This window comes from Choloepus didactylus, chromosome 4 (genome assembly GCF_015220235.1).
Source record: "Choloepus didactylus isolate mChoDid1 chromosome 4, mChoDid1.pri, whole genome shotgun sequence".
NCBI lineage: Eukaryota > Metazoa > Chordata > Mammalia > Pilosa > Megalonychidae > Choloepus > Choloepus didactylus.
This window is the reverse complement of record NC_051310.1, coordinates 153,855,020-153,866,364: the sequence shown is the minus strand read 5'-3', so window position 1 is coordinate 153,866,364 and position 11,345 is coordinate 153,855,020. Positions and strand designations below refer to the sequence as shown.

Sequence of the window (11,345 nt, the reverse complement as noted above, 5' to 3'; positions counted from 1 at the left end):
GCGTATCAGATTGGACAGGCATACTATATTAATCAACGTATATGTGCTCCCCATTTTGTTAGAACCCCTATGTAAAATGGAAACATAATGTCAGCCAATCAGAACATTTTCTTACTTGCTTCTGCAGTCACTCTGTATGAGTTACCCCTCTCTACTCCCTCAACAGAGCTCCCTTCTACTTTCTGAAGGGGATGCTGCCTGATTCACATATTGCTCAATAAAGTGGTAAGATCCTAAAACAAAACAAAACAAAACAAAAAAATACCTTTCATACTTTGCTTGATGTAGTTGGTGGGAGAGTAACAGTGGTGGTATCTATATACTGTTACTTTGGGGGAGCAGTTGGCATTAATGTTATGAGTGGGAACTGAATTTAGCCTCTGATGGGTAAGAAGAACTCTTGGCAGAACTAAAACAGGCTATGCTCCACCTAGTTTCACTATATTCCTACTTATATTTTATTATAAATTATGGCAGGAGCTCAGGTACAAACTATTCAAAATAAAATAGCAAAAGGAAACACTAAGGACAAAATAGAATATCTGAAAAGAAAAACATCAAAAAAAAAAAAAAAAGAAAGAAAGAAGCATGAATGACAAAGAGAAGAGAACAAGAACAAGAAAAACAGAGAGCTTGGCAAGTGACATAAAGTAAACTTCCAAGAATGGACAAACAAACCCAGAAAGGAAGTGAAAATGAGAGCTGAATAGAGGAATCAGGGTTCTTTGGCCTAAGACAAACAGAACAAAGGCAGATTGATCCCAAACAATATCAAGTCTAATTTAGGCCAAAACTAAAAATCAGCCAAAAAGATTAAAGAAAGGGAATTTCCATGTTTATTAAAACCCAAAGTTACAATATCAGAAAAACACAGGCAGCTAGCCAGTATTTGAAACAAATCTCTTAGAACCAAAAGGTGATTATGAAAAGCACAGACCAATTTACAAGGAAAAAAGGCATAGCAAATCTAACCCAAATTAAATTTGGACAGAGGGCATAGCATAGGACAAACAGCTCTATACTTCCCAATGTCTTGCTTTAAAGGGGCAGTAGGTAGCATTACCTCTTCATCTCTATTCCTACTAGTAATCAACAACTGGACTACAAAGAGGCTTCAAAAATTGAAGACCTTATTTTCCCTTTGCTTCTGAACAATTTGAGCTTACAGACATATGTCCTTGACATTGACCTAACTTATCAAGGAAGCACACTAATTTACTGATGTGAAAACATCTGCATGACACATTAAATTAAAATAAAACAGCAAGATGCAAAGCAGTGCAAATAACATGCTTATTTCTCTGTATAATTAAGAGGAGTAAAATAGGAATATGGATTTGTATTTGTTTATATTTGTACTCAGTACTAGAAGAATACACAACAAACTGATAAAAGTGGTCACAAGTGGGGTGGGGAAAGGAATGGTAGGTAGGGGACAGAATGGAGATGAGACTTTACACTGTTTACATTTATGTTGCTCCATCTACTTACTGATGGAAATACCTGTTTCATCATGGATTCATGGATGTGTGAATTCCTTTTAATAGCAACAAAAACATAACATATCTAGAATATCCTTAAACACAAGAGATCTGAAATCTTTATTTTTAAAACTGTAAATATAAAACTATGCAAAATATAAATATACAAACAAAAATACAAAATTTTGCAAAATTGGAGCTATCTACTATGATCCTGGGTGGAAAGACTCGGACGAGCTTGATTTATACCAAATAAATTTATATAAAAGTATGAAATTTTCACTTAGAATCCCTAAGGGATTTTTTTAGGGATTTGATAAAGTGATTTTGAAACACATCAAGAACAACTCAACTACTTTTTAAGCATGGCAAGGGGAAAAGACAAGTTGTCCTAGTAGAAATTAAAACTTCCTGCAAAATTACAAATGTTAAAACAAAATGGTTGTTACTGGCTCAAGATTCAACAGATAAGCCAATGAAATGAAATTGCTAGCCCTGAAACAGGCTATAGTATATATAATAATATGTAATAAAGAAAGCATTAAATACTAATGGGGAAAGGAAGTGTTGCTCAATTAAACACTCTTGGGAAAACTGGCCAGTAACTGGGACAGTGGGGGTGGGGGTGCAGGTGGGAAGCTCATACCTAGCTAAGCTAAAATAAATTAAAAGCATGTCCTCACAGAAACAGGCCACTGCTTGCTTGACCAGGCCAGTGAGCACCATTACATGGCCAAGTTGACACATGAAATTAACCATAACAGTGAAGTAGGTGAATTGCCTAAGAAAAGATGGCTGAGCCCTCTACCATGGGACTTGCCCTGGCAAGACTATTGCTGCAAAGGAGAGGCAAGGCCTGCCTATAATTGTGCCTAAGAGCCTCCTCCTGAATGCCTCTTTGTTGTTCAAATGTGGCCCTCTCTCTCTAGCTAAGCCAACTTGGCAGATGAAATCATGGCCTCCCCCTTGTGTGGGATCTGACACCTAGGGGTGTAAATCCCCCTGGCAACATGGAATATGACTCCGGGGGAGTAATCTAGACCCGGCATCATGGGGTGGAGAACATCTTCTTGACCAAAGGGGGATGTGAAAGGATATGAAATAAGCTTCAGTGGCAGAGAGATTCCAAAATGAGCCGAGAGTTCACTCTGGTGGGCACTCTTACATACAATATAGACAACCCTTTTTAGGTTCTAATGAATTGGAATAGCTAGCAGTAGATACCCAAAACTATCAAACTACAACCCAGAACCCTTGAATCTTGAAGACGATTGTATAAATATGTAGCTTATGAGGGGTGACAATGTGCTTGGAAAGCCATATGGACCACACTCCCCTTTGTCCAGTGTATGGATGGATGAGTAGAAAAATGGGGGCAAAAAAAACAAAGGAACCCAGTTTTCTTTTTTATTTAGTTCTTTTTCACTTTAATTATTATTCTTATTATTTTTGTGCATGTGGCAATGAAAATGTTCAAAAATTAATTTTGGTGATGAACACACAACTATATACTGGTACTGTGAACAACTGAAAGTATGCTTTGTATGACTGCATGGTATGTGAATATCTCAATAAAAATGAATTAAAAAATAAAATAAAATAAACATCACCCGGGAAGTTGCATGAGAATATGTTCTAGTTTGCTAATGCTGCCGGAATGCAAAACACCAGAAATGGATTGGCTTTTATAAAAGGGGGTTTATTTGGTTACACAGTTACAGTCTTAAGGCTAAAAGTGTCCAAGGTAAGGCATCAACAATCAGGTATCATCACTGGAGAATGGCCAATGGTATCCGGAAAACCCCTGTTAGCTGAGAAGGCACATGGCTGGTGTCTCCTCCAAAGTTGTGGTTTCAAAATGGCTTTCTCCCAGGACATTCCTCTCTAGGCTGCAGTTCCTAAAAACTGTCACTCTTAGTTACACTTGGGATATTTGTCCTCTCTCAGCTTCTCTGGAGCAAGAGTCTGCTTTCAACGGCCGTCTTCAAACTGTCTCTCATCTGTAGTTCCTGTGCTTTCTTCAAAGTGTCCATCTTGGCTCTAGCTCCCCTTCAAAATGTCACTCACAGCTGCACTGAGTTCCCTCTGCCCCTCAGCTCATTTATATGGCTCCACTGATCAAGGCCCACCCTGAATGGGTGGGGCCACACCTCCATGGAAATATCTAATCAGAGTTATCACCTACAGTTGGGTGGCAGGCATTTCCATGCAAACAACCTAATCCAAATGTTCCAACTTAATCCCCAGTAATATGTCTGCCCCACAAGATTGCATCAAAGAATATGGCTTTTCCTGGGGGACATAATACATTCAAACCAGCACAGAATATGACTTAAACCATAAAGGGGTTATGTGTATAGCTTTAACATCATTTCCCTCTCAGTGTCCAAAATCACATCGATTTCTCACTGTTACAATAAAGTCACTTTGGGTTGAGGGGGAAAAAAAAAAAAGAAAGAAAGAAAGGCTTTCTGTCCAAAATATCTCCTCAATATTGTCCCATAAATAATTGAAAGGTCACCACTATTGGAGACTTATCCAGCACTGTTCTTTCTCAACAGGCCTGGGAGAGTAATATGGTAGATTAATTTCAAACACACCAGCCAGCTGAATGCAAGTTGATCAGCGAAGATAATAGTACAGTTAGCCAACCAAGGGCAATGGCTGGATAGCAGGGAGGTTTTGATCAAGCAGAAATGAATAGAAAAAGACAGCTGCCAGAAAATGAAGCAGTGAAAGGGAAAGTAATTAAGGAGAAGCAGAAGGATATGAACCAACTTCATAGGTTTGCCTGGGACTGGCAGGAATCTAATCAGCAGTGGGGTGGATGACAACAGAGAAAGTGGGGTTCACCACCACACTGTCAGGTGAGGAGGAGTATGGTTACCAATAATTATGATAGAGGTTAAGAGGTTAGAGAAGAGTGGGGGAGGGAAAGAAAGCAAGAGTATGTTTAGGGCCTTAACTAGGAAGTGGCAACTAAGGAGCTGAAGCTGAGATCAGTGAACTAATTTTGATATCATGGGAGAGCAGACAGGGAGTGAAGCTATCAGAAGTCAAGGAACAGAGATAAGACTGGGCTGAGGGAAGTGGCATCATCATGTGCCAGAAGTTAGCCCTTCCTTTCTCCCTTATCATCTTCCCTACCCATTTTCATCATTTTGCCTTTCCTTCATTCATCCTCTCCTCACCACATTCAAGTTCTTAGCTTCTTGTCTGAGTACCAGATAGCCGCACAGATGTGGTCTCACAGCTTTTCATGCCAATCTTGGCCTGTGTCCCCAGACTCATCCCAAGATACACACAAAAAAGAAGAAATTATTTATTACACAGCTTTCTCTTTATTTTTAAAAAAGGCATTAAAGTCTAAAAGGTTTTGGTCTGGTCATTATGTGGTCCCCAGTGTTAGGGGATGGCAGAGCTGAATCCCCAGGAATGTAACAGCATGGCTTTAAAGTTAGCAGCAGTCACAGGGCCAAGTTTGAAGGCCCAAGTCAAATCATGGGCATATCCACTGACATGTGGTAGGGCATGAGCTCCTGCTCTGGGGGATCAACAAGACTGGAGACTCTTTTGAGACGATAACTGACAGGAGCTAGCACCAAAAGTGTCTGGGGGGAGAAGCAGGGAAGGTGAAAGATAGTGATCCTCCTCTCCTTTCTGCTACTATTAAAGGGCAGAGGCAGCTGACCCCAACAAGGTAGCAGCTATTTAGATCCCATAGTGGAGAGGCTGGCCAGACCACTTCAAGGCTGCTCAAATGGCATTGTCAGAGGGTGGAATGCTAGCCATGAGAATGGAGACAAACTGTTCCAATTTCTGTGCAGCTTTTCTCCCAGATTCCAGTACTTCCTCATGATTAGCCTTCTCTACAGTTTCATAACTCATAATAACCTTGTTAGTGATGAGAGAGAAGCCAAAAACTCGAAGTCCACAGTGCCGTGCAACTAGAACTTCTGGTACTGTGCTCATGCCTGATGGGGAGAAAGAGGGAAATGAATTGTTGAGATTGGCAAATGACTCTTCCTCTTCCTTTAGCCTCCCATCCATTCATTAACAGCTAAGAATATCAAATCTCAAATTTTCTTTACCTAAAATCCAAAGAACCAGCTGAATTATTGTATTGCACTTTCACTGTTCTGTACTGCTTAATATATTAAGTAGGACCTCAAAGGGCCTAAATGTTTCTCATAAATATTACCATGAAATGCTCATTCTATTCATTTGTGGTAATTTTAAATTAAGTTCCAATGACTCAGTGCCCTCTTCAAGCCAGAATGACAGAAAGGGACCATAATGACATTTGTTAGAATAATCCTAAAAAACAGTCATTGAGTCATGGACAGGTCAGTAGCATTGACTGCATCTTTCACGGTAAACATTATCTGCAGCTGTTGTAAAGCCCTTGGAGTTCAGTGGGAAGTTTGATACTATAAAAATAAATAATTAAGTAACATTTTATGTATTAAAAAGAAAAAAACCTTGCCACTTTAGTATCCTTTAGAAGTCAACTTAGTTCATTATTCCCTTAAATCAGATCCTCTCTATCTGTAATCTCTTCCTCCTCCCTATCCCTATTTATCAGATCCCTCTGTCTTTAAGCCTCCAACCAAGTTCTCTTTCTTACCGACAGCGTCAGCCCCCAGGTTGAGCAGCAGACGACACTCTGCAATGGTTTCAAAGTTGGGGCCTCCCACCATCACATAGGTGCCTTCCTGTAGCTCTCGCTGCTCCCCCATTTGTTTCCAGGCACAGTGAGCCTTCTGCCTCAGATTGCGGTCATAAGCATCAGACACAGCAGGAAAACGAGGGCCAAACCTAGAGCACAGGGTGAAGGATCACTTGCAATTAATTGCATAGAGTTCTTTCCTGCCTCTGAAATAAATCCTTAAGCTCCACCCATCTATAAGCAAAGGGCAAGATACATACCTTTCATCATTGGGGCCTCTGAGAGGGTTCTGGCCAGAGAAACCAAGCATGTTGATATGATCACGGATCAGCATGATATCTCCAACCTCAAACTTGGGGTTAAGCCCTCCAGCTGCATTGGTGACCACTAGGGTGTCCACACCCATAAGCTGGAAAACCCTCACTGGGAACGTTACCTTAAAAGCAAAAGACCAGAAAGGTTTCTTAATCTCACCAAACCACCCACACAAATATGCAATGATAGCTCCCCATGTAGGCATACATCATGAAAGAAGAGGAAGGAGAGAATCAAAAATCTATCCAGCCCAGGTAGCTAGGTAAAAAAATAACACAGGTAGTCCTCTGGTCTTCCTGATTTACCTTCCAGAGCGGGTAGCCTTCATAAAAGTGGAATCTGCCCTGCATCACCACACAGGCTCGGCCATTCAGGAACCCAAACACCAGTCGTCCAGCGTGACCTGGTACTGTACCCAAAAAAGAAAGGAAATGAATGCGATGATATTTTCATCAACATATCCACTGAGTATCACCATGGCCATTCACTGTGTTCAATGCATGAGTATATAATTAAGCAAAAAGACATCATGATCTCTGACTTCAGAAAGGTCAAGTCAGCTGTGGGAGATAGATATTATCATAATCGTACAGGTAAGTATGTAAGTACAACATGAGATTACAGCTATGGGGGGATAAGGATGTTCAATGGGGGAACATATATCAAAGGAAGGAAAAGCTTTTAAAACAAATTTCAAAAGGATGAGAAAGTCATGAATAAAATGTGAGTGAAAAACAGAGTAAGTGGCTAACAAAGAAGGGAATGCAATAATTATAGACTGGCAAAATTCCCAAAAGCTACGTATTTCCTCACTCTAGAAATGGAGCTCAAAGGTCTACTATGGCTTCCAAAAGAGTAGGCTAGTGAATAAGAGAAAAAGCGGCTGGCTAAGTCCGGACCCTGGCTTGAATCCTCTCCCTTTAGAACAGAAAACACTCCTTGTTGGGGCATGCAGGGTTTGGAAGTTTAAAGATAATGCTCCACATAATCTTCACCAGTATTACCATTTTCCTTGTCTTTCAGTCTCCTCTAATAGGCTTGGCCAGCTTCTCCCTTAGGGAGAGCCAAAAGAAACAAGTTGAAGGATACTCAGAGATGGAGGAGCTTGTGAAAAACCAGTCATACAGCAAAGGTGATAGTTAGGAAAACTCAAGTAGAGTATAAAAAATAAACAGGTTGATAAATTTTATAAATTCCTTTACTTATTACAGTGCAGAGAACTTCTCATTGGGGGTAGGAGTGGCAGATAGAGCCAATGCTGCCACTATGTCCCTAGAAGCCATGCCCTCTCTCTGCTATTTCCTTCTCCAATTCCCATTCTCACCTCTCTGCTCAGATCTCCCAGTTTTGCCCCAAACGGTTTGAAAAATATTAAGTAAAACTCTTTTAACTCTCCAGGGAAAAGAGGAGGGAATATAAACTCTGAGAAATTAATATATAAACCAAGAAGTTAGCTACCTGAGAAATTAATGAGTAAACCAAAAAAACTACCTTTGCCCTTTTATACTGGCCCTCATTTTAGCTGACACTTCTCTAAATTTTAGCCTCAAGGCTTTCTGGCTGCTATTAGTATGCTAAATATTTAAAAATATTCTCCTTCTCAGACCTCTACTGTGCATAGGAGACATCCCACCTCCTCCTCCTTCTACAGGGTCAATCGGAATCAAGTCTTAGGTATTTATGTATTCTCTGAATGTCTGTAAAATCATGGCACTCTGTGTGTTCATTTGTTGCTCTGTATCAGTGTGTGCCTTATCCTAGGACTGCAGCTACAGCTGGAGAAATGGGGAATGGCAGGAAGACATAGGACTGGGGAGGCTTGACTTTGTCCTGGAAGGTTTCAAACACTGCTTTTTCCCTTTAAGGTGCAGGCTGGGAGAAATGAGAAGGGTGTGTGCATATATGGTGAGGATGGAGGGGGACCACATTGAGGGAAGTGTTGTAGAGCTTTAAGGAGCTCTGAGTCAGATAAACATACGAAAGGTATCATCACGTAGTCCCACTGAGGCACACATGCCCTGCATAGAATTCATAATAGGCAAATTTCCTGCTAGTCATTCTGACTGTGGCCTTTTTTTTCCAATCTTACAACATTTGCCACAGGAAGTCCAGGCACAAAAGCACTTGACTTCACATATTAAGTTTCACAGAATCCCATCAATACCCCTCAGTTCCATCTCCCTCTTCTCCCTGCCTGTACCTGTACTTTGAGGAAAGTTGGGTATCTCACTGTATTCAAAGGCCTGGGCCTGAGTTACTTTATCAGCCAGACCTCCTAACCCAGAGCCACAGATCACTGCCACTTGAGGTCGGTGCTTGGTGTGGGACAGAAGCCATTCTGCAGTGCTCTGATAATCTTCATATGTGAACCTAGGGAAGAAAAGGAAAATCAAGGTGAGTTGTGCTCCCACATACCAAGGGCATCACAGAGCAATGCCTAATCACTTTCAACGAAGGGGATAGAGAAGCCGCCCAAAGAGGAGGCTCCCGCTCTCACTAGAAGCCACACTAGGCTCACCCACCCACCACTCTTTCTGAATCCTGCCCACCGAAAGTCTGATATGAATCCCCCTCCAGTCTGGAGTTCGACAAAAGTTAACGAAGTCTGTGTTTCCACTATCAGCATCAACTCCAGTGTTGCTACCACTGGTGGGTTTAGTATCTCTCATAATGGCAGACATTTAGAAAGGATAGATCAGAGTTGACAGAGTAGAGCAGTGAAATAATCAAATCAAGTAGAATGAAGGTGCTGGGCTAGAAGGAAAGGGTAAGAGAGAACTAAAAAAAATATGGATTAAGAACTCCTTTAGGGCAGGGATAAACCAATACAATCCTCTTCAGTACTCTCCCCACCTCCCACCCACCATCCACCCCCAAATACCCAAAATGTAAACAAGACTAATTATCTTGAGGGTCTCCACAAACTGATCACTTTTGGACCCTCACCTCGCAGCTCCTGCCTTGGCCAAATTCTAAGGGCTAAGTCTTTTGATCGACAAAAAAGCAATGGGAACATTCCTAGGAGATTTATGTGACAGTCCGAGTTCCCCTGGATCCTTATTTCTGGGATTCCCAGGCCACACAGGACCCTGCCATATGAAATTGCAAGGGGTAACTCAAAACAGGGAAGCGACTGCACAAAAGAGGAGATACTGTCCTTAAGGGTAGTTCTCAAAGGCTGGAGCAGGCTGGTTGCATAAGTTTCTCAGCAGCAGTTTATTCATAATAAGTTCTGTGGCCCACTCCTAAAAATTCACAATTCTGGAGAGAGGTCTCAGAATCTATATTTTTATAGAAGTGCTGCTACACTTGAAACAGAATTCTGTATTCTGATTTCAAAGCCAGGTTTAGGAAACTCTGGTCTAGAATAGAGCAGACCTCAATCGGGATTCTAGTTTTAATTTTGTCTTTCAAAAATTCTTTCCTTGGGTATAAAGCAAGGGGATGTAACTATTCCCACCGATCTTAAAGGCTCAGTTTGAAAATGATTTTAAAACTTTCTAACAAGCTCCAAAAACCATTGGCTCCTCCATACCTCACTTGAACTTTTCTCCTGCTTATACCCCTGTCAGTGGTATTCTCCATGCCCATTCACACCTTCCCTTCTCTTTGCCTACAGGGAGGTTAGAAGATGGGGAGACCTAAGGGCACTTGCCCAGAACACGTACACTCAGCAAGAATCAACCTCAGGAAAGGAGCTGAGTAAAGGGCAGGTGAGAGGGCAATAGGGCTGGCCGGTAAAGGATAACTGAAAAGAGAAGCAATGAAGAGGCAAGGTAGGGCCAACATAGAAAACTTAATCAAACAGCATCCCCAAGAGGTGCAAAGGAAATGAAAACGTTCCAAGCCAGTGGCCACTTGGTATATTTAGCAACAACTCAAAGGAGTTTTTCATCAGCCATCATTCCCCCCAAAACACCCTGCATCCCTGGGCATTCAAAAGCCACCGTGATCCTAACTGCTGGAGACTTGGACTGGGTATTTGAGGACCAGAGCAGAGAGAAGGGTTTTCAAATGTGTGAATCTAGGCACCAAATGTTGCAGCTTTGCCTAGACTCTAGAATGGAGACCTGTGAAGAGCACAGGGGGAGGCAAGATTTTCTCCTTGAGTGTAGGGTTGGGGGATATTCCTCCCTCTCAACAAACGCAAAAGACAGGCATACAGGTTCCTTTTACCCCGTAGATTCCCCTTCCTGCTACGGTGGCGCCACCCCTCCCTGCTGGATTTCCGCGCGCGCCCCAGGCTGCGCTTTCTCCACTTCTCTGTCGCCTTGCCCCGGGCTGTGCCCCCTGCCAGGCCTCTCGAGCCAGCGTGCTCGTTCCCTCTCCTACCCCCTTGGGACTCAGAGTGCTGGATTCCCAGGTCTAGGTGGCACACCCCTTTCCCCTCCCCAGGGGCCTCTAAGGCCCCATGGGCTTGTTGCCCTTCTCACATTTTCTCCATGGTCCCGCCTGCGCCTTCTCGGTGAGCCGGCAGTACTACACTCCGCTGAATCGCTCTCGCTGGCTGTGGTTGGCACTGAGTGCGCTGTTCCGTAGGGCGCTGGTTTATATCCTCAAGCCAGGGAGTCCCCAGCCAATGGCAGCCGAGCACGCAGCCTGCCCTATCTCCATGGCGACACCCCCTGATCCAATCGCGCTAGGCTGGGCTGCAAAACTAATAAGCTCCTCCTCCCAGTCCTAGACCCTTTCCCTCCCGGGGCACCCAGACTGTAGGCACCACACTTAAAAGCTTTCCGCAGTTAGAGCTAAGAGGGAGGGGGCTGGAAGCCAGGAGAAGAGCCCCGGGACGAGAGAGATCCCTGCCTACCGTCTACGTGCAACTCCATTCCGGGTTGATGCTACAGCAAACCGTGAGAGATTTCAAAAGAGAAAATTGC

The 11,345-nt window shown here is 42.7% G+C and overlaps 1 protein-coding gene across 1 annotated transcript; it reads right to left on the bottom strand.

Annotated features, from left to right (window-relative positions):
• Window positions 1-4,799: 4,799 nt before the first annotated feature.
• LOC119532235 (purine nucleoside phosphorylase) lies at window positions 4,800-11,086 on the bottom strand. The gene is made up of 6 exons (XM_037834438.1): window positions 10,899-11,086; window positions 8,666-8,835; window positions 6,771-6,874; window positions 6,411-6,586; window positions 6,109-6,299; window positions 4,800-5,455 (listed from the first exon to the last, which is right to left on the bottom strand). Exons 1-6 carry the CDS (start codon window positions 10,907-10,909, stop codon window positions 5,238-5,240), a joined length of 870 nt encoding a protein of 289 aa, XP_037690366.1. The 5' UTR covers window positions 10,910-11,086; the 3' UTR covers window positions 4,800-5,237.
• Window positions 11,087-11,345: the final 259 nt, after the last annotated feature.

Excerpts from the sequence above, each read along its gene's own strand:
- LOC119532235 (XM_037834438.1), bottom strand. Across the intron at positions 6,875-8,665 it reads CAACTTTCCTCAAAGTACAG|TACCAGGTCACGCTGGACGA; the intron begins GTACAGGCAGGG and ends TTTTGGGTACAG. Across the intron at positions 5,456-6,108 it reads CCTGGGGGCTGACGCTGTCG|GCATGAGCACAGTACCAGAA; the intron begins GTAAGAAAGAGA and ends TCTCCCCATCAG.